General features: G+C 37.4%; 1 protein-coding gene across 1 annotated transcript in view; it reads right to left on the bottom strand.

The window, feature by feature from the left end:
- The window catches only part of SLC30A8 (solute carrier family 30 member 8), a 41,105-nt gene extending 15,317 nt beyond the window's left edge, over positions 1-25,788 (bottom strand). Inside the window, exons 1-3 of the mRNA XM_039227200.1 lie at positions 25,718-25,788; positions 11,289-11,488; positions 753-899 (exon numbers count right to left, since the gene is read on the bottom strand). Of these exons, the coding sequence (XP_039083131.1) occupies positions 753-899; positions 11,289-11,488; positions 25,718-25,788 (418 nt within the window). The remainder of the gene's footprint in view (positions 1-752; positions 900-11,288; positions 11,489-25,717) is intronic.
- Positions 25,789-27,648: the final 1,860 nt, after the last annotated feature.

Consider the following 27,648-nt stretch of genomic DNA (forward strand, 5'->3'; position numbering starts at 1 on the left):
CCAAAAATACATGTTTTCCAAGGGTAACAGTGTTCAGGGACTGAAAAGCATCTTCAGGCCACATTGTCACAAATTATTTTTATTGATGTTTATTGCCTCTCTCTCTCTCCCCATCTCCCTCCCTCTGAATGTTAAAGGAAAGGCAATTCAAAACACTTGCGATGATAAATTATTTCATGTGTAATGAGAACTTCCTCCCATTTTAAGCTTGAAAAACCACAACCCAAAATTGTCAGTGTCTAAGTTGTGGTCTGTATCTAGAGGTACCTTCCAATGCAGGCTGGCCATGTCAGCCTGTTGGCCCTCTTTGCTCTGCCCTAAATTCTCCTTCAAATTCTATTCTCTACTTACCTGTGAGAAGTTCTTCAATCTCTCTAGCTCCCTTGGGCTCTCTGTGCCTGACTTTACAAATGGTAGAAGCTTTATCCCATCCTCCCTCCCAGATGCAGAGGAACTTGATGAATGGTATCATGGCCCTTACTGTAAGCTGAGACCCTTGGGCTAGGGTGGCTGCTAAAGTGATACATGTGTTTTTATTGTTCAATTGGAATAGAGATAACACAGTTAATCTGGCTTTTTGCCAAATCATCCTTGAGAACACATGTTTTCACGTACACATCCTTTGTATCCTGAATACCATTTGTGCCTCTAAGGGATTTCTGGACAAGGCTTTGCTTTGTCGCTTCTGTTTTTATCCTTGATTTGACCATGCAGCACTACTTTGCCATTAATGCTCAATGGGTGAACTGTACCTGCCCGGTGCCATCCAAATGTCAGCTGCTTTGAGGGGGGCTTTGATGACAACCACAAGGAGAAGAGACTGAGCAGGAAACTTGTCAGGTCAATTAAGAGGTGGGCAGCATCTGTGACGACAGCAAGACTCCCAGCAATGTGCCCTCCTAGGGGATACAGAACATTACATGGGATTAAGAGCCCCGAAATGCAACTAGATTCACATGCATATTAACCATACTTGGTGAAACATGCCACAGACTCACAAAACTTTATCAGAGAAAGGGTCTTAACATTGATTTAATCTACCTCTTCTTCCCAATTTTACAAGAAACAGATACCCAGAGAGTGGATAGGATTTGAACAAATAGAAATGGATTTCAAGGTTGCAGCCATTCCTGGGAGATCAAAGGTACAGAGATTGGAAAGTGTGGGTCACATCACATTTACAGAACATCACAGTTGGACCAAGACATAAGAGTTCAGAAAACACAAAAGGATGAGGCTGGAGACATGTGGACTGGATTTGAAGAGTCTTACACTTAAGGCTGAATACTTGGACTTTTGTCTGTAACTCAGGAGTCACAGCCCACAGCTATGTTTGTATTTGACTTGTAATTTTACCACAGTTTTTATCACTTCCTTCTGCTCTACTAATTTATATTATCCACCTTAGTTCAAAATCCCCATTATGAATGGTAGGGAACAGTAAAGAAAAGGGCAGGCACCTTCCATTGGGGTCCTTGAGTATAACAACAATCATAGGAAAAGAACCCAAGCCAAGGTGGTGCCACTTTACTTTTCTGTCCATTGGTTTGCCTTCCCTACTGCCTCTGAGTTCTCCTTAGAGAAAAGACCTCCAGCCTCCAAAATACAAGTCAGAAGAAATTCTTGTCTCTGCCTTCCCAAGCAGGGCTCATTCTTTGAGAACAGTCTTTATTGCTCTCACTACATCTTCCTCCAGAAAGAGCTTTTGCTGACTGATTATCTCCCTGGCAGCTGTTTATTGCCAGTGTACAATGAGGCGATGGACCCTATCAGTCAGAAGCCTCTCAGTCATCAAACCCACCTCGTCTCAGCTAATGATTTTTAAAAATTACAGATATGGCTCATAATTGCAATAATCCCCACAGACCACTGGCTCTAGCTGTAGTTAATAGCTGGTTTGTCAAAGTTTAATGGTCTGAAACAAAGTAGTCTTCAAGTTTGTTACTGAGCTGTCAGTGCAAAAAATCAGAATGATTCATTAGTCAAAAAGCAACATTTTGCCAACAAATCAGCTTTTCTTCCAATTACCGTCTACTGTTGCTCTATCTGCCAAACTTGGGTCTGATAATAAAGCTGTGTTAATAATGGATTATATCTTACTCAGAGAATGACTACATACAGATAAATAGTCGGCCGCAATGAATGATGGTGAGGATTCCATGTGCTGGGCTCAAATCGTAGCCTAAGTCAAGGAAATGAAGTCCTCTAGGAATTCTTCAACAGGTCCAGCTGAATCAGGAGGCAACTGAGAGAGAAAAAGGACTTGCTTTGGAAGAAACATACTTCTATGGAGGCCTGGGAAGTGAGAACCATTTTGCAACTAACCTTTCTACTTATAAGAATAATCCAGAAAACTGAGCAATTGTACTAAATTGCCCATTTCTCTATGGAGAAAACTGTTTGCAAGAGGTAGTTTCTGACTAAACTTGTGTCTGTTCCTGAAAGTATGGGGTATTACCAACAATTAACACAGTCATCCAGCCAGTATTTATTGAGCTCTTGCTGTGCATAGTATAGGAATGGGGTAAACAAAGATAAACAAAGTTAAACAAATCACAGTCCCTCCCTTCAGTGATCTCATTGTTAACATTATCTATACTGTAGACATGTACAGTGGGCCAGAGGATCAGAAAACCACCCTCCTTGGGAGCATTGAGGAACTTTTCACAGGACAGAGGGGTAAGAATGTGCTAGAAGGGAAAGGTTTTTCAGGAAAAGGTAATAGCAGAAACAAAAAACAGAGAGAAATGAAAGAAGACGGCCCCTTTGTGGAATAGGAGTTGTGGGGTATTGGAGGAATCACCAGAAATGAGAATGGAAAAGTGGGTTGGGGGATCCTCTTGGGAAATTATGTCATACCAAAGAATTTGAATGCTATCGTATGGGATAAGGATACGGGATATCGATCTATGGATATGGGATAAGGTTATGGGATATGGGAATCTGGTGTGATATTGAGGCATAAGGTTGCAACATGCTCAGATCTGTATTTAAGACAGACATCTTTGCCAGCAATGTGGAGGCTGACCTGGAGGGAGAAGGAGCTATTGGTTAAAGATAGAGCAGTGATAGCCCAGAAGATGCCATGAAGGCATGAAGTAAAACAGGAGCACTCATTTATGGTTTATGTCAAGATGTAGAAAGCAATGCACTGATAACAAGATAGAAGAGGTACTAAGGACTATGTTCTGGAAACACACTTTTCTTAGGGCCTGTGGGATGACAGGACAGGAGGTCACGGGGGGAGCCACTGGGCATGAGTCTCATATTCACTCAGCTCCAGAAAGTGTGCGTTATGTACACATGATATTTTGTGTGGAGAACAGAAACATACTGACAGGATCAAAGAAGCAAATGTCTCTCTGACAACATCAGCCTATGTCTCATTACTGGAAGACACCACTGTATGCTATTAATGCATATTTCTAAAATACTTTAACTGCCTTATGATAGCATTATTACACTATATAATGTGGTATATCAAAAATGCATGCACTTATTAACAAGTAATTAAAACACACCACAGTTTACATGGTGTGTTTTGACACTTCTTAAATTTTTAACACCAAGAACCTCAAAAAAATGTAAGTAGCCTAAGGTTCTGAGACACCCTCACTATAGTATGAAGCCAGCACCCTTATCAGTAAAGCTCATGGGTATCAAACCCCCCAGTTATAGCTTTCTCTAAGAGAATTTTTGTACCCTGAGCTACTTACTCTCTTCCCCTGCCAGCTCCCAGCTGTTTTTCTATCTAGCAACCTCATGTGTTCTCCATCACTCTTTATACTCGAAACAGTCCTGCATCAGGGCATCTCTCTCTGACCATTCTCAATTGCTTCCAGTAATGGTCATACTTGAGCTGATTTTTGTGAGGTCTCAGGGTCTGTACATCTGCCTTTTCAAATAGGGATACATGTGTACATGTGCCTGTGAGGGCCTTTCCATAATTAGTAATTTTCACAAACAGTCACAAAGAGTCCCAATTCATTAGGCTCAAAGGCCCATTAGGAGTAGACACGCTATTGCTTATAGCCTTCCTTAATTCTTTCCTCCAATCTGCTCCACGACCAGTTCTAAATGTCATCTTATTCCACAAGGCCTATAGAATTAATCCGGATTCACCATCCAAGCTTCACACTCTTTCTTGAACCCCCAATACCATTCTAGTTTTATTTTCCACTCACTGTGTTTTCTCTTACATCGCTGACTTAGATAGATTTTCAGATAGGTTCAGTGGTAAATAATAAATGCCTAATTCAAACTAGCTTCAACAACAACAACCAAATGATAATTTACTGGCTCAAATAACTTGAGAACATATCAAGGTGGGATTGGGTCTAGTGCAGCCTAATACTAAGGTTCAAATAATGTTTGTGGGGGTGGGAGCTGCTCTGTCTCTAACTATTGTTATTTATTGTCCTACTGAAGATAGACTACTTTACCCTTAGCAAGAAAGGTTGGTCTCTGGAAGCTCCAAGTTTATATCATTACAGCATAGTATTTCCAGAAGATAGAGTGCCTTCCTTCCCCCCTCCCCCCCTCCCTACCCCCCACCATGTATCCTTCCTATAAAAAGACCCCGAGACTCTGAGTAATCCAGCTTGGAATCTCATACACAGCCTCACCTGTGAGCATGAGGTTCTTGGTCCAGGATGACCAGAAATGGAATTAGCACAGTGAGTAGGAGAAAGCTTCCTGAACAGGCAATATCTGACCACTACAATGGCATCAAGAATCACTTGAATTGCTTTCTTTTTTCTTTCTTTTAATTTTTTTAAATGTTTATTTATTTTTGAGAGAGAGTGTGTATGTGAGTGAGCAGGGTTCAGGCAGAGAGGCAGAGAGACAGAGACAGAGAATCTGAGGCAGGCTCCTTGCTGTCAGCATAAAGCCTGATGTGGGGTTTAAACCCAAGAACTGTGAGCTTATGACCTGAGCCAAAGTCAAATGCTCAACTGACTGAGCCACCCAGGTGCCTCTCACTTGAATTGCCTTCTAAGAATACAGATTTCCTGTCCTTTTGAGACCTACCCACTTAAAATCTTTCCAGGCAAGGCTGATATTTACTACCTCCTGAACCATAGCAATAGTCAGGGCCCTCTCTCTGAAAGGCCCTTTTTTAATCTCTCTCTTTTAGCCACCCCTCAATTCCTATGCAAACTTCAAGTCCTGTCTCAAATCCCATATCCTGTATGAGGACCTCCTAGATTCCCAAAAGTAACGTGAGAATAACAGTTACTTTCTCTGACCTGATCAAGAACGACTTTAAGCAGGAGGTGAGGTCTAGTTGGGTGTTGAATGATGAGCAGGGTTTTGATGATTATGGGGAATGAGGAGAGGCCTTTTCCAGTCAAATAAAAAGACATAAGCAAAAGCTACAGAGACTTTAAGGTGCAACCATTATTTGGCACAGGATGAATAAATAGCTGAAACAGAAGAGTCATGTAATGAAGCAGTAAAAGCTGAATAGTCAGTTTGGCAGCCAGAGGGTGGAATGACTTGAAAGTCAAAGTAAGAATTTTTCATTTTGTGTAGAATTCCAGAGCTTTCGAACATACTGAGCTCTTTTCACATGGGACAGCCAAGTGGGACCTACCACAGGGGAAGCCTCTCCTGCTACAACACCCTTGTGAGTTTACCCCAGTTGTCAGTAAAATTTCCTGTGCTTGCCAGGGTGGGGAGAAGGGTGTGAAGTACTGAATTAAGCGGAGAGGAGCCACTAAAGAATTTTGAAGACAGAATTAACATGATGAGAACAATGTTTTAGGAAAATCAGCTCAAAATCAATGCAGCTCAAATTGCAAATGCTTCTGTGAGTACCCATTTAATTCCTTTACTGACAACATCACTTTCTTTTTTTTTTTCTTAAATAGTTTATTGTCAAGTTGGTTTCCATATAACACCCAGTGCTCTTCCCAACAAGTGCCCTCCCCCATGCCCATCACCCCCCCTTTCCCCCACCCCCACCAGCCCTCAGTTTGTTCTCAGCATTCAAGAGTCTCTCATGGTTTGCCTGCCTCCCTCTCCCCAACTATTTTTCCCCTTCTTCTCCCTCATGGTAACATCACTTTCTTCTAGAAGTCATAGATGAATTAATTATTAAGAATGAGAGGGAAGAGGGAAATTGATTTGTTCACTCCAAGTGAATAATTTTTCTTTCCTCCGTTCCTAGAAATAATGTCATTTTAAAGCAGAATGCCAGGGCATAGGAAAGGTATGAGGAGAAAAGTGAGTTTTATGAATGGGGGACCATCTCATTTCATACTGTTGATTAGACATTGACTGGGGAGAACATCTGTTCTCAGCATCCACATGGATTCAGGGAGAAGCAGAGGAAGAAAGTAATGGAGAAAACAAGCCAGTTAATCTAACTGAGCTGTGTTTGCATGGGGTGGTGTCAGTGCTTTATCTAGAAAGCTATGAATTTCCAGAACATCACCTTTTAAAATCACACTTTTAAAATTTTATTTATTTATTTTGAGAGAGAGAGAGAAAGAACCTGTGCAATCTGGGGAAGGGCACAGAGAGAGGCAAAGAGAGAATCCAAAGCAGGCTCTGCACTGTCATCACAGAGCCCAACACAGGACTCAATCCCACCACTCTGGGATCATGACACAAGCCAAAATCAAGAGTCAGTCACTCAACCAACTGAGCCACTCAGGTGCCCCTCAAATCACATTTTGAATGGATTCTGTTTTTTAGATTTTCCATTTTGTCCATCTCTTACATGAGCAATATTGTCCGTGATCTTATGAATTTGAATAATTAAAAAAGAATGCACATCTGACATAAGTGTCAGTGGCTTTTCCAAGTGAATTTTCTAATTGGAACTACTAAAATTAAATTCTTTGCCACTTAATTAAGCTATTTAGTTGGTTCCTTCAAAAGACTTATCACGCTCTAGAAATTGTGTGGTATCAATTAATTTTAGAATCTTTGACTAGAAAATTATTTGCCAACCCTGGGTTTGTCTTGGGCTGGGTAAGTTTAAGTTCTTTTCCAGTTTTCAAAAGTATACAAGTCTGAGAAAGGGACGCCTGAGTGGCTTAGCTGGGTAAGCGTCTAGCTCTTGATTTCAGCTCAGGTCATAATCTCATGGTTCCTGAGTTCAAGCCCCATGTCGACTCTTTGCTGTCAGCACAGAGCCCACTTCACATCCTCTGTTCCATTGTCTTTCTGCCTATCCCCCACTTGTGCGCATTCTCTCTCTCTCAAAAATAAATAAACATTAAAAAAAAATAAATAAAAGTCTGAATATAAATATACAGATCATCAGACTCTATAGGTTTAAGAAAGCAATTAATTCTGATTTCTAGCTATGATAGTCCAAAAGACAAAACACAAACAAACAAAGTTATCAGATTCTGTTTTCCTCCAGTCTCAAATTATCATTAATTTGGCCCTCCTTTTTTGTAATAGAAAATGAAGCCAGAAAATTGGTAAAAGTATAACAGGTAATAGTGGTAATGGGTTGGCCATAGCTTATGATACTATAAGCCAGGGAGTTTCTGGTATGCTTTTTACATATTTTTGAGAAAAAATAATAAACTCAAAAATAATATATAAATTTGAATAATTTAAAATAAATATTAAGTCAAATAATAAAGTCAAAACTTTAGACTGAATAAGTACATAGCTAAACATAATTTTATTAATAAAAATATGGGATAAAGATAATCAGAAGATGTAATTCAAGATATTAAAATATGCAATAAGACTACAACCTTGAAGAAAGATGAAGTAACAAATGTTTTTAAAGGCAAAATTATGAATTGAAAAGAAAAATTTAGATGATAATATATTCAATAAATACATATATCAATAAATTAGACATCTGCTAAGTTAAATCAAGGAAAAGAAAATACATAAAAAATATCAAAATGAAAAAGTAGCTAGAAGAAATAAGAGAATATGAATATAAAATTGTCATGCTCCATTGTATGATAATAAATTGGAAAACTTCAATGAGATGGCTGACTTTGGAAAACACAAATGACCCAAATTTACTCATGAAGTAAAAAATTTGAGTACATCAATAAATGAGGAAGAAGCTCTTAAATATATGTTAAAAATTATTTCCAAGAATGTCTCCAAAGCTAGACAATTTACCAGGGAGTTCTTAAAAAGGAAGAGATAATCACAATGTTACAAAAATGGTTTCTATTTTCTTATACAAAGTATCATTAAAACCAAACTTTTCATTTTAATACGTGTATCTCTACTTCAAAAACTTAGAAAAATAGCTCCATAATAGAAAACTATCATTAAATTTCAATTATCAATAAAGATAAAAAATCCTAATTATAATGTGAGTGGCCCAGATTGAGCAATGCATTGAACGAATGGTCCACCAGTCCATTTGAGAGTCACTGTAGTGAGAGCCTATGAACATGAGCCCCAGAATTTAGACTGCCTGCCCACGTACAAGGTGTGGGACTCAAGTAGGGACCTTTACTCTTTGTGTTTCAGGTCCCTCATCCACATAATGCAACTAATAATCAGGCCTACCTCTCGGATTTCGACAGGATTAAGTAAAGTAACATGATAGAAAGCATTCATCACAATTTCTGGCACATAATAAGCCTTAAATAAATACTACTTATTATCATCAAAATTCCAGAAATGCAGACATTGTATTATATTAGGAAATATCTGAATATAATACACACCAACAATGTGTCAAAAACTTTTTAACAGAATATGTTTAAAAAAAAAAAGATACTTGATAAAAGTCAACAATCATCCTTGATTATTTATCATTTAAATATTAGGGGGAAATACCCCCACTTCATTAACATAGTAAAAATACTTAACCTCTCAGGAAACATTGCACTTAACAGTTCAATAGTTGAACATAAGATTTGATTTAGCCATAAGATATTATTTAACATGGTAAAAATATGTAACATTTTTACTATTGAAAAAAGAGAAATATGGGGGTTTTTTTTTACACAAGAAATTGTTATCTCCTGGGAAGGTAAGAATGGATGACTGAGGAACAAGGAAAGGGGGCTGAGATGCATTTAGAATATAAATGAATATATAACGAGATACATTTAGAATATAAAATGAATATGCAAAATGGAGAACTCTCCAGAATACAAAAAGGAACCATCTAGAAAAGAGAACGTGAGAAAAGGAAGAGTCCACTCACCTCTGGGAATAATAAACCAAACATATCTAAATAACCCTAGCAAGAAATAGGCTGTCCCTATACTAAAACAATCAAATAAGCAAACTAAATAAAATCACAAAACATTGATGAGAGACATAGAGTATTTGGCTAAATGGAAAAATACCATATTCCTAGAAAACAGTATTTTGAAAAGATCTGTGTTTCCAAATCAACTTACATACCAATAAAATCATAATTTGATTTTGGAGGGAAGAGAATACAACGGTTCTTGTGTTTAATTAGACTAATAAACAAATGAGTAGCCTTTTCCTTTTTTTCTGTTAAACAAGGAATAATTAGGAAAGAACAACAGATATTATAACATATAAATGTACATTAATTAAATATGTTACTACTAACAGAGAATAGCAATACTGATCCATGAAACACCTTAGAACCAAACCCTGTTCTTTATAAAGTATTGATAAGTGATGAAAGAAACATCAAAAATAAATGGAAGGAGTAATTAATTATTCCATAAATAATACTGAAAACTTTGTGAGCTACTTAGAAAAAGAATTCTTAGTCCTTAGAGCATATCTAATCTCACATTGATTTGAAGTTACATGCAAAAAATTGAACAACAAAATGGTATTTGTCTCCTCAGTAGGTAGGACCAAAGCACTAAAATGGTGAAAAAGCAATAAAAGAAATCTGCTCAAAATGGGATGTTTCATACAATTACATATGTAAAAAATTAAAACTTACCCACATCAGACCAAAAATTAAAAAGTAAACAAAAAACTGGGGAAGTATTTATAACAAATATAAAAATTCAATATCCTAACAATATAAAGAGTTCTCAGAGATCAACATAGAGCATTATAAATGATCTAAAAAACAAATGATTAGGAGACATTAAGAGGCAAGCAGGAAATGCATCAACAAAGTAAAATACAGATTACTAATAAGCATGCAAAAAATATTCTAACAGTAACAAAGAAATGACTATTAAAATAAGTCATATTTGCCTATACATTAATAAAGATTTTTAAAAGATCGAAATAAGTTTGGGGAACCAGGGTGGCTCAGTCAGTTAAGCATTCAACCCCATTTCAGCTCAGGTCATGATCTCACGGTTCTTGAGACTGAGCCCCATATCAGGCTCTGCACTGACAGCACAGAGCCTGCTTGGGAGTCTCTCTCTCCCTTTCTGTTTCCCCCTTCCCTGCTACCACATGTTCTCTCTCTCTCTCAAAATAAATAAATACACATTTTTCTAAAAATAAAAGATTAAGGGGTGCATGAGTGGCTGAGTCAGTGAAGTGTCTGACTTTCAGCTCAGGTCATGACCTCATAGTTTGTGAGTTCAAGCCCCACACTGGGGTCCACAGGGAGCAGTGTGGAGCCTGCTTGGGATTCTCATTCTCTCTCTCTCTTTCTCCTTCTCTCTACCTCTCCCCAAATTGCTCTCTCTTTCTCAAAGTAAATAAATAAAGTTAAAAAAACAAATAAAAGTTTAAAATAAGTTCTGGTAAAGACTTGAACAGTCATTCTCACATACAGCAGGAAGACATATGAATTGTTTTAAGCTTTCTGAGTAGCAGTTTGGCAATATGTATCAAGAAGTAATAAAATAATTTATATCCTTCAATCAGTTTTTCCACTTTTAGGGGTTTCTTTCAAGGGATTAACCAGAAAGGCAGGCAGAGTTTTATTCACGAGTTTTCATTGCAGCACTGTCCATAGCAGGAAAAAAAAACTCCTTAAATTTCTAACAATAGAGACATGGTTATGTAAATTATGTGGAGCGTATTATAGAATATTGTTCAGGCATAAAAATGTTTTAGAAGGATCTGTGATGGCGTGGTCAAAAACATTCAGTATGCCCTCAGTTATATTTTAAAAACTGAGTTGTGAATAGAAAAATACACTGTATAAAAATACTCTACAATGTTATTAGAGGTTACTATTCAAATGTGGGATGGTAATGAATTTTATTTTGTTTCCTAATATTTTCTAACTTATCTACAATGAGCATATTGTTACTCCATACTTACAGAAAATATGAAATCTTTCTTTAAAAGAAGAACTTAGGTAACCCTCCTGCAATGATGTGGGGTTTTGTCTGTTTGCTTGTTTAATCAGAGAAGTCTTTTTGAATAATGCTCACCCACAGCCTCTGCAATCATGAAGACGAAGCATATTCCCGAAGCAGCACAGAGTTTCCACTTGGCGTAGACTTGCTCATTTGCTCTGTTCTCTGTGGCCTTGGAGCTGCCGTGGCAGTGATAGATGGCTCCCGAATCCAGCTCCTCTGGCTTCTCTCCAGGACATTGATTTTTATTCAAGGTTTTCTGCTGGAGTTCCACACTATGGATGAGTTTGACAGAAGCAAGAAGTGAACATGGTTGCAGACAAATACCTCACTGACAGCCCTACCCATTCTCAGAACTGATAGAAGGACATTTGCTAACTAGGTAGGAAGTTACAGATCACGGCTCCTTCTACAAGAAATATCAAGTGTAAGGAACAAGCAAGACATTTCCTTCTGAAGTCTCAACCACCAAAGGTTTTGCTTTTTTATTCAGCAAGGCTATACCAGTAGAGATGTTAAAAGAACAGAAGAAAGGGAGCAGATACATTTTGATGCATTGCCTTACAAATTACTCCACTTTGGAAAGAATATGGACGCTGTTTTACAAATGTTAAAAAGGGGGGGTGTGAAGAGCAATGTTAGATTGTGCGAATGAGCCAGCCTGATGATTCAAATACTCACTATCACATGCCAAAACTCTTCCTTTCTTCTCCACACTGTCCTTCTGAGTCCATGTGGACCCCCAGAATCCTTAACACAGCTTTGCAGACACTCTCTACCAATCTATCAAATTTGTATTGGGAGTTGAACCTACTTAGACTTTCTTTTTTTTTCCATTCTTTTCTTTTTTATCTAGATTCCAGTTAGTTAACACAGTACTATATTAATTTCAGGTATACAATAAACTGATTCAACACTTCTATACAACACCCAGTGCTCATCACCACAAATACAGTTCTTAATCCCCATCACCTTTTTAACCCATACCCCCACCCACTTCTCCTCTGTTGACCATCAGTTTGTTCCCTACAGTTGTCTGTTTCTTGTTTTGCTTCTCTCTCTTTTCTTCCAGTTGCTCATTTGTTTAATTCCAAATATGAGTGAAATCATATGCTATTTGCCTTTCTTTGACTGACTGACTTTGCTCATCATAATACTCTCTAGCTCCATCCATTGTATGTATATGTATATATACATTTTCTTTATCCATTCATCAGTTGACGGACATTTGGGTTGTTTCCATAATTTGGCTATATTTGATAATGCTGCTATAAAAATTGGGGTGCATGTATCCCTTGAATTTGATATTTTTGTATCCCTTGGGTAAATACCTAGTAGTGTAATTACTGAATCATATGGTAGTTCTATTTTTAACTTTCTGAGGAACCTCCATATATTTTCCATAGTGACTACACCAGTTTGAATTCCCACCAACATTGCAAGAAGGTTCTTTTTTCTCCACATCCTCACCAACACCTGTTATTTATTTTATTGTTGATTTTAGCCATTCTTACAGGTGTGAGGTGATATCTCATTGTAGTTTTGATTTGCATTCCCTTGACGATCAGCCATGTTGAGCATCTTTTCAAACCATGAGAGACTCTTGAATGCTGAGAACAAACTGAGGATTGATGGGTTTGGGGGGGAAGGGGGAAATGGGCATGGAGGAGGGCACTTGTGGGGATGAGCACTGGGTGTTATATGGAAACCAACTTGACACTAAACTATTTGTAAAATAAATAATAAATAATAAATAAATAAACTTAAAAAGAAAAAAATTAAAAAGAAAAATATTTCACTAAAAAAAGAATATGCAACGGGAAAAAGACAGTCTCTTCAACAAATGGTGTCGGGAAAAATGGGCAGCAACATACAAAAGAATGAAACTGGAGCACTTTCTTACACCACACAAAAAATAGATTAAAAAAACAAAACTAAATGTGAAAACTGAAGCCATAAAAATTGTAGAGGAGAGCACAGGCAGGAACCTCTTTGGCATCAGCTATGGCAACTTCTTACTAGATATGTCTTTATATTCTGAGGCAAGAGAAACAAAATCAAAAATAAACCATTGGGACTTCATCAAAATAACATCTGTACAGTGATGGAAACAATCAACAAAAATAAAAGGCAACCCTTGTAATGGTAGAAGATATTTGCAAATTATGTATCTGATAAATGGTTAGTATTCAAAATATATAAAGAAATGATCCTATTCAACTACCTCAGCAATGAATAATCCAACTAAAAATGGTCAGAAGACCTGAATAGACATTTTTCCAAAGAAGACACCAAGATGGACAACAGACACATGAACCTACTTAGATTCCTAAAGCAGGCAGTATATATCAGTTCTTCTTGAATATAAAGCATTATTTACAGCCTGGAAGAGAATTCTAGAACTTCATAGATGGAAAGATTATAGATACCATTTAGTCAATCCCATAGTTTCTTTTTTTAAAATTATGATTTATTGTCAAATTGGCTAACATACCATGTGTAAAGTGTGCTCTTGGTGTACACTCTTGGTAGATTCCCATGGTTCATAGCTCTCATACAACACCCAGTGCTCATCCCAACAAGTGCCCTCCTCAATGCCCATCACCCATTTTCCCCTCTCCCCCACGTCCCCATCCACCCTCAGTTTCTTCTCTGTATTCAAGAATCCTCTATGGTTTGCTTCCCTCACTCTCTGTTTGTAACTGTTTTCCCCTTCTCTTCCCCCATGGTCTTCTGTTAAGTTTCTTAAGATCCACATATGAGTGAAAACATGCAAATCTGTCCTTCTCTGACTGACTTATTTCACTCAGCACAATACCTCCCAGTTCTGTGCAAGTCACTACAAATGTCATGATTTCATTCTTTCTCATTGCAAATTAGTATTCCATTGTATATATAAACCACATCTTCTTTATTGATTCATCAGTTGATGGACATTTAGGCTTTTTCCTAAATTGGCTATTTTTTTTTTTTTTTTACAAATAGTTTATTGTCAAATTAGTTTCCACATAACACTCAGTGCTCATCCCCAAAGTGCCCTCCTTCATGCCCATCCCCCCCTCCCCCCCACATCCATCAGTCCTCAGTTTTTGTCAGCATTCAAGAGTCTCTCATGGTTTGCCTCTCTCCCTTTCCCCCACCATTTCCGCCCTTCTTCTCCCCCTTGTTCCTCCGTCAAGTTCCTCCTAATCCTCCTATACGTGCAAACATATGATATTTGTCCTTCTCTGCCTGACTTATTTCGCTCAGCATAACACCCTCAAGGTCCATCCATGTTGCTACACATGGCCAGATTTCATTGTTTCTCATTGCCATGTAGTATTCCATGGTATAGATAAACCACATCTTCTTGACTAAATTGGCTATTGTTGAAAGCGCTGCTATAAACATTGAGGTACATATGCCCCTATGCATCAGCACTCCTGTATCCCTTGGATAAATTCCTAGTAGTGCTATTTCTGGGTGGTAGGGTAGTTCTATTTGTAATTTTTTGAGGAACCTCCACACTGTTTTCCAGGGCAGCTGCATCAGTTTGCATTCCCAATAACAGTGCAAGAGGGTGCCCGTTTCTCCACATCCTCACCAGCATCTATAGTCTCCCGAATTGTCCATTTTAGCCACTCTGACTGGTGTGAGGTGATATCTCAGTGTGGTTTTGATTTGTGGTTTCTTAGCTGCAGTAATTAAGGTTCAGACAGGTTAAATGCCTGAGGTCAAATAACCAGCAAACAGCAGAACTGGGATTCTGATGATGTTAATAGCACTCAGGATTTTAAACAGTTCCAAATAATCTCCTTTGTTAGAATAGGAACCATTTGGCAATAGGTACATAGAATATTTATATCTATAAATCTTTGCCTTCATAAAATGATACATACCCTGATAATAAAAACAACATATGTAGCAGTGTGGGTCACCTGTGGCCATCAACTCAGAGGAGCACGAGAACTAAAAAGGAAGGGTGATAGAGGTTTCCTTTCCTTTGTGCTGAGAAGACAACATAACCAAGACAGGGTCACCAATTGTTCTGACACTGTTCATGTGACCACTGATTTGCTGAGCCATATGAAGCTTTGCTTTACTTTAAACTTTTCATGAATCTTGTGGCCAGAGAAAACCAGGTGGTGACCAGGAGACGGAGCTTATTCTGAAGCAGTGCAGAAGGTAGGCCAAGGCACTAGGGGCGCAGCCTCTGGGAAATGCTCAAGAAGAAGACTACAAGCAACCTGGCCAATTTCTACTTTTAAACCCTGCTTTGTTGTCCTAGACTCTGAGATAAACCAATATGGGTTTACTCTGAACTGAGATTGCTCCTTGAAGTACTAAGCAGGAGATCCAAAGGTGGGCTTTAGAGGGTCCATTGAAATTGGATATAGTGTGTTCATATGTGTGTCTGTGTGTGTTTTATGGCGGGGGGGGGGGTGGTGATGCAAAGTTCCAGTCTTCTCTGGGCTCCTAGAAGGGTCCTTAATCCTCCCCAAACTTGAAAGCCAAAATTAAAATACATTTCTCATCACTTCATTAGAGCAAAGTGGTCAGGGTACCTATAGATGCAAAATAGGCTCTTGATCTAAAAATGGTGTGAAACCTAAGATGAATTTTAAGAAGGTCCTAAAAAGCAAATGCTATGATACATCAAAAAAGAAATTGTGAATAAATTATATAGATCCCCACAAATTCAAAGATAGTTGAAACTTAGAAGAATAGGAACAGTAGACCAGAGCAAAGAAATTTACTGTCGCATCGAAGAAAAAAGAAACGGGGGATGGGGGGGGAGGCGTGGAAGAAACAGGAGAAACAGAAATATTCCAAATGTTTCTCACAATAGCCTACAACTTTGAGTTCATTTCTTAAAATAATTAATTAGAAAATGGAGCTTTGTTTTATAATCTTGGGGAAGCTTCTCTTTTTCTTTTGTATTTTAATTTTACTTGATGGTAGAAGTTAAACCCCTTTGTTTTTATGTCTCCAAAATAGAGCTGGTAATACTTTTCAGCCTCTTGTTTCATATGTTGACTGCATAAAATTGCTTCCATTTTGTACTTTCACATCACTTCTCCCAAGATCCTCCAGTCACTGTGACTTAGAAGAGGAGATGAAAGCTTGGGTCCCACCATGCATTTCCCACACTTCACATATTCATTCGTTCAACAGGTATGTACTGCATGCCTGCACGGTCAGAGGTCCTAATGAACCATAGTCTTAGAGACTAAGCTCCTGACCTAAGAAGCTTATATCTTAGCAGAGGGACACAAACTGTACACCAGCCAATAGTTTCAGAAGCTGTGTAGTATGATGGGCAGTGACTGGGTGAGGGCAGGTGAGGCTACTTTAAATAGACTGGTAATGGGGAAGCTCCTCTGCAGAGATACCACCACAGTGAGTTCAAGGATAACCAGCAGTAGACCTACATGGAAGAGAAAATCACAAGTAGAGGGTGTTGCTAGTGCAAGGGCACAAAGGCAAGAAGGAGATTGTCTTGTTCCAAAGCTTGACTTGATAGAAGGGAACTACATACGTGGCCACCGTGGTGTGAAGAAAAAGTAACATTGCATGATATCAGAGAAGTAGGCAGATGTTAGCTCATGGCCCTGTGAGCCATTAAAAAGGATATGCTCTTCTTCAAATTCTATAGGGAGGAAGTTGGAAAGTTTTGAGCAGGTAGGTAACATTAGGTGGTTCACATTTCTAAAATGATCACTGTTGATGATGCTTGGAAGGCTTGAGTATAAAGGGGCATCCATGAGACCATGTATGGCTGAAGCAGAGATGCTGATGATTTGGACCAGTGTGATGACAAAGTAAATGGGAAGAAGTAGCCATATTTGAGGGATATTTGGGAGGTAGACTCCAAAGGACATTCTAATCAATGGCATTAGTTAAGGGGAAAGGAGGATGGGGGAGAGGGGGACTGGAGGATAGATCATGGATTTCTGGTTACAGCAGCTAGGATAAGGGCATGCTGGTTTCTGGGAGGGGCTGAGTGGCTGGCAGTGCAGCAAGGGGGCTGAGAATTTGGGGTCTGACACCCCATTGCTAAGTCAACTCCCAGCTTTACCACTCACTAATTTTATTACTGTAAGAAAATGACTTAACCTCTCTGTGCCTCAATTTCCTCACTGCAAAATGGGAATAATAATAACACCTCTCTCACAGGGCAGCCGTGAGACTTTAACTAATTCATATAAGTGCTTCAGAGTGTGTTTGAAATGAGCTAAATGCACAAAAAAATGGGAATTTTTATGTTAGTCTACCATACTCATAAACCACATTACATCATTTCCAATTTTCTTCAGAGACAATAAAGCGAGTTTTACCTTGAAATAACTTTTAGGCTAAGCATTTTTATAACAGAACTTGAATAAACAAAAAGCAAGCATTTCTTCTGTTTCCCCTTTGTCTACATCTATCATTCTAGATTCTACTCCAATGACAATAAAGCATACAAATCATCACTTTTGTATTAATTGACCCTGGGAGTTGAACCTCTAATCCTAAGGAGAGGATAAATGTCCAAGAAGGAGAAAACATTTATAAATCCATTAGCTCTTCCTGGCCTGTTTTCCCTTATCAACCACTTTGCTCTGTCTGCAACAGAAAGAGCCCTAAGTATTCAGTGCCTGGGACCTTGTCTTGAACACAGTAAATATCAGTACATATTTGCTGAGATTATACTTGATTCAATGTTTGTGAAATACATGAGTGATGTGAAAAAGTGTTCTGAGGGGAGAGATCTAGAGGGCGTGGGGAATAGAAATGTTTGCAGAATCAGATGTAATTTTTTGCTCCAGAACAGGAATTCAATTACCCTCTCCTTTATGAAACAGCTTTATATATGCCACACATATGAATGTATACACTTAATGTATACAATGTACTGGATTTTAGCATTTTTGCAGAGTTGTATGATCATCACCATAATAACTTAGGACATTTCCATCATCCCAAAGAGAAACCTTGTACCCATTACCACTAATTCCCCAATCTCCCAATCTCCTTACATACAACCCTACCCTGAGCAACCATTAATTTGCTTTCTGCCTCCATAAATTTGCCTATTCTGGAAATTTCATATAAATAGAATCATACAACATGTGGTTTCTATGAATGACTTCTTTCACTTAGGATAATGTTTTCAAGGTTTGTCCATGTTTGAGCAACTATCAATACATCAGTACTTTATTGCTTTTTATTTTCAAATAATACTCCATTGTATGGAGATACATTTTCTTTCATCATCTGATGGGTATTTAGGTGGTTTATATTTGGGGGTTTTATTTTACTCCTAATAATGAACAATACTGCTATGAAAATCTGTATGCAGGCTTTTGTGGAAGTATGTTTTCATTTGTATTGAATAAATACCTAGCAGTAGAATTCCTGGGTCATAAGGAAACTCTATGTTTAACATTTTGTAGAGAATGCTTTTCAAAGCACTGTGCAATTATACATTCCCGCGCTCGATATTGGAGAGCTCTCATTTCTCTATATCCTCACCAACACTTGTTTTTGGTTTTTTGATGATAGCCATCCTAGTGGGTATGAAATGCTATCTCATTGTGGTCTTGACTTGCATTTCCCTGATGGCTGATGATGTTGAACAGCTTTATTACACATTTGTATATTTTCTTGGAGAAATGTCTATCCAAAGCCTATTTTTAAATTGGCCAATTTATCTTTTTTATTATTGAGTTGTAATTGTCCTTTATATATTCTGATACATGTCCCTTATCACAAACATAATTTATAAATATTTCCTCTCAATTTGTGGCTTATATTTTAATTTTCTTCATTATATTGTTTGCAGAACAAAATAATTTAATTTTGATGCTCTGTTTTTTGTATTTTTTTATCACTTATATTTTTGGCGCCATATTAAGAAACCATAGCCTAACCCAAGGTCATAAGGTTTTATGCCTGTGTTTTCTTTTAAGAGTTTTATAGTTTTAGCTCTTACATTTAGCTGAGTACCATTTGTTGCAGTAGCTTTTAAATTAACTTTTGAAATCAGGAAGTGATTTCAAATATTTTTTTTTTCCAAATGTGTTTCACTTTTTCTAGGCCCCTTTTGTTTCTATATGAATTGTGGGATTCGCTTGTCACTTTCTTCAAAAGGCAGCTGAGATTTTAGTACTGATTGTACTGAACCTCTACATTACTTTGGAGAATATTGCCATCTTAAAATTGTCTTCCAGTACACAAACATTAGGTCTTTTTCATTGACCTAATAAAGATCTAAGTCTTTAATTTCAATGTTTTGTTATTTTAAGTGTATAAGTTTTGTACTTTGTAAAATTTATTCCTAAGTATTTTATTCTTTTTCATGCTGTTGTAAATTGAATTGTTTTCTTAATTGTATTTTCAGATTAGTCACTGCTACCATATAAAAATACAATTTATTATTTGGACATTTATCTCGCTACCTGGAGCTTTACTGAACCTGTTCATTAGTTCTAAAGATTTTTAGTGTATCCTTTGGGATTTTTATATACTAGTTGATGTTGTCTGCACAAGGTGTTAAGTTTTATGTCTTCCTTTCCAATCTGGATACCTTTTATTTTCATTTTCATTTCTGTCTCGCCTGTTTGCCCTTGGCTAGCACACTCAGTAAGATGCTGAGTAGAAAGGGTGACAATGGGTATCCTTGTCTTGTTTCTGATATTAGGGGAAAGGTTTCAGGCCTTTACCCCTAAGTATAATGTTAGCTTCAGATTTTCTATAGATGCTTTTTATCAAGTTGAAGAAGTTCCCTTCTACTCCTTGTTTGGTGAACATCACCATAATGAAAGGTTGTCGAATGTTGTTGAATGCTTTTTCTGTGTCTAATGAGATAATCATATGGTGGTTTTTTAAAATTCTATTAATATGGTATATTACTTTGATTATATTTCAAATGTCAAATCAAGAATGCATTACTGGGATAAATCTGACTTTGCCATAGTTTCTAATGTTTTTTTATATCTTGCTGTGTTCAGTTTGTTAGTACTGGGGGGAGGGATTTTTGAATCTATACTTATAAGGTATATTGAGCCATAGTTCTGTTTTCTTGTGCTAGCTTCTTGTTTTGATAACAGTGAAATATTGAAATATAGAATGAATCTGAAAATGTTCATTCTTTTTATATTTGTTGGAAGACTTTATGAAGAATTGGTATTAATTCTACTTTTTAGGTTTGGTAAAAACCACCAGTGAAGACAGCTGGGTTTGCAATTTTCCTTGCAGAAAATGTCCTTATTACTAATTCATTCTTTTTATTTATTATAGATCCACACAGATTTTCTATTTTCTCTTGAATTCGTTTGGTAGTTTGTATCTTTGTATAAATTTTCCATTTCATCTAATATTATATACATTTTATATATGCAATTTATATCAGTTAAGAGAAGAAAGAAGAGTAAATACACTATCTTTTATAATTACCTTTACTGATGCTATTTGGTTTTTGTGTGTTGAGTCAAGTTAATGTCTGGTGTCTTATTTTCAGCTTGAAAATTTTTCTTTACTATTTATTGAAATGTGAGTCTACTAGCAAAAACATTTCTATTTTTGTTCACCTGGGAATGTCTTCATTTCTCCTTCATTTTAGAAGATAGTTTTGCTGGATATAAGATGATTGATTGACAGTTAGCCCTTGTTGTCATTTTCTTTCAGCCCTTTCTGTTAGTCATTTAAATATGTCATTCCACCACCTTCCAGCTCCTTTGTTTCTGCTAGAAGTCAGCTGTTAATCTTACTGAGATGCTCTTGAACATGATGAATCTTTTTTTCTCTCTTGCTATTTTCAAGATTTTCTCTTTGTGTTTTGCTTTCAGTATTTTCACTATGATATGTCAGAGTAGATCCATTTTTCCTTAATTCTTCTTCGAGTCTGTTGACCATTGTAGATATGTGGATTAATATTGTCACCAAATTTTGAGAAATTCCAGTCATTATTTCTTTAAATATTTTTCTCCCCCTTTTTAAATTCTCCTTCTGGTACTCCCATGATGCTTATGTTAGGGATTTAATGATTTGCCACATCTCCCTAAGGTTCTGTTACCTAAGGTTCTTTTCCTTCCTTATTCTTTCTGTCTGTTCTTTATATTGCATATCTATTGATCTACCCTCAAGTTCACTGATTCTTCTGCCAGTTCATATCTACTGCTGAGCCCCTTTGACAATTTTTTTATTCTCACTGTCCTTTTTTTATATATATAATATATTGTCAAGTTAGCTAACATACAGTGTATACAGTGTGCTCTTGGCTTCAGGAGTAGATTCCCATGATTCATCACTTACATACTACACCCAGTGCTCATCCCAACAAGTGTCCTCCTCAATGCCCATCACCCATTTCCCCCTCCCTCCTGCCCTTCCATCAACCCTCAGTTTGTTCTCTGTATTTTAGAGTCTCTTATGGTTTGCTTCCTTCTGTTTGAAACTGTTTTTCCCCTTCCCTTACCCATGGTCTTCTGTTAGGTTTCTCAATTCCACATATGCGTGAAAACATATGATATCTGTCTTTCTCTGACTGACTTATTTTACTTAGCATAATACCCTCCATCCGCATTGTTTCAAGTGGCAAGATTTTATTATTTCTCATTGCCAAGTAGTATTCTATTGTATACATATACCACATCTTCTTTATCCATTTACCAGATGATGGATATTTGGACTCTTTCCGTAATATGGCTATTATTGATAGTGCTTCCTTTTCAACTCAGAATTTCCATTTGGTTCTTTTTCTTTTTAATATAATTTCTATCTCTTTATTGACATTCTCTCTTTGATGAAACACTGCATCATACCTCTCTTTACTTCTTTAAATATGATTTCATTTAGTTCTTATTTATAATGACTGTTCTGAAATCTTTGAATGCAAAGTCCAATATCTGGGCCCTTTCAAAGGCAGTTTCTATTACCTGCTCTTCCTTGGAGTATTCTTCACTATTTCTTTGCAGGCATTATAATATTTTGCCTAAAATTGGATGTTTTATTTTTTTATTTTTATTTTTTTTGATAATACACTATAGCAGTTCTAGATACTGATCTCCCATGGGCCTGTTGGGGCTTTTTACTTGTTTGCATTTTTATTTGTTTAGGAATGACTTGTCTAATTAAGTGGAATCTATTTCCTCTTATGTCCCCTACACATACAGCTTCTGTTATCATTTGCAAGAGGGTGCAGCCTTAGGCATGCACACAGTCATCTTTACCTCCTAACCCCCACCCCAGCCTAAGGATGCTGATCTTCTTTAATCATGACTATCTCTTTAATCTTTGACTATCGCTGTCCATTGTCTCACTGTTAAGCTTCTGGATGCTCTGCCTAAATGGGTATCATATCTAACAATTGACCTATTTAATCATTTATTGATTAGTGTTTTCAACAATACCCTGAGGCATAAATTGCCCCACAATCCAATCCAATTAAAGCTGGACCATGTGTTAGTCTGCTTAAGCTGCTATAACAAAATAACACAGACTGGGTAACTTAAACAACAGAAATTTATTTTCCCATGGTCTGAAAGTCCATGATTAAAGTGCTAGAAAAATTCAGTTTCTGGCAAACGCTCTCTTCCTGTCTATACATAGCTGCCTTGCTACATCCCCATGGTAGAGAGAGAGAGATCTGGTGTCTTTTCCTCTTTTATAAGGACAGCAGTTCTACCATATCAGTGCTCCATCCTAATGACTTCATTTAATCTTAATCACCTTTTAAAAGTCCTGTTTCCAGGATAGTCATATGGATGTTCAGGCTTCAACATATGAATTTGTGGGATGGGGGGAGACACAAATATTCAGTCCATAGCAGGCTCCTTTACAGGAGTGGGGGGATATTTGAGGCCATAGGAGGGAGAATGAAGACAAACCAAAAAGCTGACACAGTGCTCCCAGACATGTGAGCAAAGCCATTTTGGATTTGGTGTCTGAGTGTTTGAGACACTGATTCTGGTGTTTGAGACACCAGCAGAATACAGCCCCATGAACACACCTTGCTGAACTTATATGGAGCCTTGAGGAAATCCTGACCCACAAAACTATGAATAATAAAATGATTGTTGAGGAAATCAAGGTCCGTGTGACGTCAAGAAGAAATAAGTTAAGGATTCAGGAGGGTACAAGGTGAAAATGTGTGTGCAGGAGATGTGGAGGAGGAAGCAGATGCTAAATTCACAAACAGGAGGCATGGATCCAGTTCCCAACTCTATCATAATTAGATATCTGACCTTAAGAAAGGCACTTTTTCTCTTTGGTATTCAGGTTCCTAATTGATAAAATCAGGGATCAGGATAAATCATCTCTCCCAGGTTTAACTGCTTTTATATGAAAAGAAAATTAAAATGAGTTTGACAGGGGCACCTGGGTGGCTCAGTTGGTTGAGTGTCCAACTTCAGCTCAGGTCATGATCCACAGTTTGTGGATTCAAGCACCACTTCAGGTTCTGTGCTGACAGCTCAGAGCCTGGATCCTGCTTCAGATTCTGTGTCTCCCTCTCTCTGCCCCTTCTCCACTCACACTCTGTCTCTCTTTCTCTCAAAAATAAAATAAAAACTTAAAAAAAATTTTTTTAAATGAGTTTGACAGTTTTTATCATCACCATATCCTGAAAACCATACCCATTTAGGAAGTGAAAGAGACCCTGTAACTATAAATAGTTGGCTTTATTTGTGTAATAGTGTTAATGGTCTACTTTAGTGAGAAGGGAAATAGTGTTATTTTAATAACATAGAGATGCTTTATTAATAGTGTCCATAGTGTTAATCATCGGTTGTCTAAAATTTCTGCTTGACCTAACATGAGGTTTTGTTATTTATGGTCTTAATAAATCATATATAATACGATTTTATTTTTTTCATTTTTTTAAGTTTTTATTTTAATTCCAGTTAGTTAACATACAGTGTTATGTTAGTGTGCAATATAGTGATTCAACAATTCTATACAGCACCCAGTGCTCATCACAAGTGCACTCCTTAATCCCCATCACCTGTTTCATCTAAGAAGAATAATTTTTATAATGTGAGATAATAGATGTGCTAGAATCTATCATATATTTTTAAAGCCAAATTATAAATATCCTATTAAAAAAAGTCCCTTTACTGTTGTTCAAATATTTGATGCTATCAAACACAATGTTACTACTCTTTAGAATATTAATTTGGTTCCACAAAACAAAAACATTACATATAGTATTAATGTTTATGTATTCTCTTAAGCTCTGCTCCTAAAATGAATTCATTTCAGATTTCCATTCATTTATCTATATGTAATAAGCATGTTTCTCTTTGCTCTTCATTCAGACTGAACTTCCCAATTCTTATATGGGAAGTTCTTGTTCTTATATGTCTGTTTTTTCCAGGCAATTATCTCAGTCTGGAAATGTCCCCCAATCTTATTCTCTCCGTCTCCTTCTCCCCTCCCCCCCACTCTCCATTTCAAATTTTTATTTAAATTATAGCTGGTTAGCAAATACTGTAATACTGGTTTTAGGAGTAGAATTTAGTGATTCCTCACATACATCCATACATATAACACCCAATGCTCATCACAAGTGCCCTCCTTGATACCCATCAACCGTTTAGCCCATCTCCCACCCACCTCCTTTCTAACTCTCAGTTTGTTCTCTATAGAACAAAGAGACTCCTAAGAGTCTCTTATGATTTGCCTCCCTCTCTCTTAACCCTATTTTCTTTGTGGAGTTTTCCTAACCTTACTCTCTAACTCCTTTTCATTTTTCATTTCTTACTCTAGCACTTCTGAAAAGCTTTCTCTGACCCCTAAAGTCTAGCTAATACCTTTTCTTTGAGATATTCTCATTAAACACCACCAGAATGATACTTCTATGATGTTTTGTAATTGCCTATTCCCTAGATGCATTCCACATTAGACTCAAAATTTCAAGAGGACAGAGATCTGAGGGTAGGAATATTTTCTTCCTGTTATATATCCAGATATATTTAATCAATAGTAGTTTAATAAGGGGAAAATGAATGAATATACTGCATGTAGTACCATGGAGATATTAAATGGAACTAGAACTATATAGAACATTAAATTCAGCTATATTTATTATAGTTGTATACATTTGATTATGTTATTTTATGATTAAGAAAATAACAATTAACTTAAAGATCAATATAATCACAATTCTGTCACACAGTTTAAAACCCTTAACTTTTTTCTAAAATATAATTTAATAAAATTTACCTGGAACTTTAAAAATGGAAATAATTGGAGAAAAGAAAGGTAAACACATTAGATTGGATATGCCTGTTTTCTGGAAGATAAACTACATATGAAAAATATATTAATAAAATGTATCCTTTGTGCATTTAGGATATTTAAGGAACTAAATCCTGAATTCATCAGGATTTGAATTATACCAGTCAGTCAGTAGTTTACCAAATTTTACAAAATGCCTCTGAGTTGCACAGCAGAAGTTTCCAATTTTGAAGCAGTAGCGCCTCAGGGTTTATTGAATAGTCAAGACAGAAAATTGCGAAGCAGAAACAGATGTCTGTTACCTGTCTAGGGCGAAGGCATACATCTTAGTGGCTTTGTCATTCACAAGATAAGTTCTTTCAAGAAACTCCATGGTGATCAGGATGAGAGCTTCTGCTCCTTATTGTGGCGGCTGCTCCTGTTTACCTCACTGTCCAGTTTGGGAACCAAAGCAGCATTCACATACTTTCCAAATTAAAAATAAAAAGGCTTCCGGGATTTAGAATAACAAGCGTCCTGCATCAATGTTCTCTGTAGGTCTGCTAAAGTTACAGCCTCCTTGGACTATCAGCTGGTCTCATTCTCTCATCCACAGAAACTCCTTTCCTATGGAAGACCTGCGGGTAGAATCAGGTGAAGCGTGTGTGTGTGTGTGTGTGCGCGCGCGCGCGCGCGCGTGTGCATGCGTGCGCGCCCACGCTTCCTATGCTCTCTGATTCCATTGTGCTTCCTCAGAGGTAGAAGAGCTCAAAGGTTTCCTGCTAATTGCTGATGTAGGGATTTGATCTTCAGAACACACCTGGGTGAACTGCAGACACCTTTCTGTGCACGTCTCATGTTTTCCCTTTCTTTTCCTTTCCTTTTTTGAGGGAGACCTCTCCCTCTCAACCTAAAAGCATTTCTCCTGAGATTTAGTTCTAAGATGACCTCTAAGCAGCTATCAGGATTTACTTCTCCTCTCCTAGGACCATTTTGGGATTTTACTGCTGAGGGAGGACATGGATCATTAGTTACTGAAGTCTGTAATCTGAAACAGTTCCTGGTGCAGCAGCTTTGAAGCCCTTTTGACAGGCAGGAAAAGGGCAGACTCAGCTTCTAAATAAATAACAGCCCTCAATCATACCTACAAGAACTGGAATGATCTGTATTCTCCCTGGCCAGGGTATACTCCACTGAGGATAAAAGACTCACTCAAGGAAATTCTATCAGGCAAACAATGACAACTCAGGAATGGCATCTCCTGAGTTAATCCCAAGAGAACTTCAACCCCCAAACTCCTAGGAATTCACACTTCATTTCATTCTAAGGCACTTTCCTTCTCAAGTAAGAGAAGCAACTGTAGCCCAAGGACAACAGCCCTTTGTGGTAGCATTTGTGTGGAAGCCAAAGGACATCCAAGAACAGTACACGTTCATGTGAGGGGTGGGGGTAAGGGCACACTGGAGAAGAAGGCATGAATGTCCAACCACCAAGTCCTCATTTCCTTCTCCTTCTGTCAACACTCACTTCTGAGTAAGAAGTACTCAGAGTAGAGTAGTCGTGGAATAGCCCAGTTGCTCAATATCTTGGGTATCTGCCCACCATACCAAGCAGAAATCTGCCACAATGGCCTAATAAATTAAAGATAGTCTCTGAAGAAGAACATGGGATTCAATGGCAGTTGCAGTAGCGGGGAGGGAAGAGTCATCTTTGGCTGACAGTGAGAACATCAGGTCTCCTATCACATCTTCAGTGAAGCTGTACATCTTTAAGATTTCAAACAGTCTCATCCATAACATAACTTCTAAGGTCTTTTCATATGACTCCATTGCCTAAGCAATCGTTAACTTGATTCTGACAGATGGACCAGAGAAATGGCGGTAGGAGGCCATTTTTCCTTGCAGGAGAAATTCTGTGTCTAGGGTTAGTAGAATCATCCAAAGTGTTTCTTTTTCATATATCCTTCCTCTTAACTTTACAAAATAACAGGTTATTCTGTGGATGCAAAGCAGGAAACCAGAAAAGAATTACTAATCCATCTGTGCAACACGTCACACTTTGCACCTTGAATCATTTGTGACTTGTTTCTAGCACATATGAGAGAAACAGAATTCAAGCGAATGAATGTCAGAAGTGAAGAAACTACTTAAAATTAGGCTGAGATTCATTAAGGATAAGTGCAAGAAAGAGAAGATAAGCAATATTCAAATACAGGAAAAAGAATATTTAGCTATACATACCAGTGGGGAAAAAC

This window comes from Hyaena hyaena, unplaced genomic scaffold (genome assembly GCF_003009895.1).
Source record: "Hyaena hyaena isolate Hyena2069 unplaced genomic scaffold, ASM300989v1 scaffold_26, whole genome shotgun sequence".
NCBI lineage: Eukaryota > Metazoa > Chordata > Mammalia > Carnivora > Hyaenidae > Hyaena > Hyaena hyaena.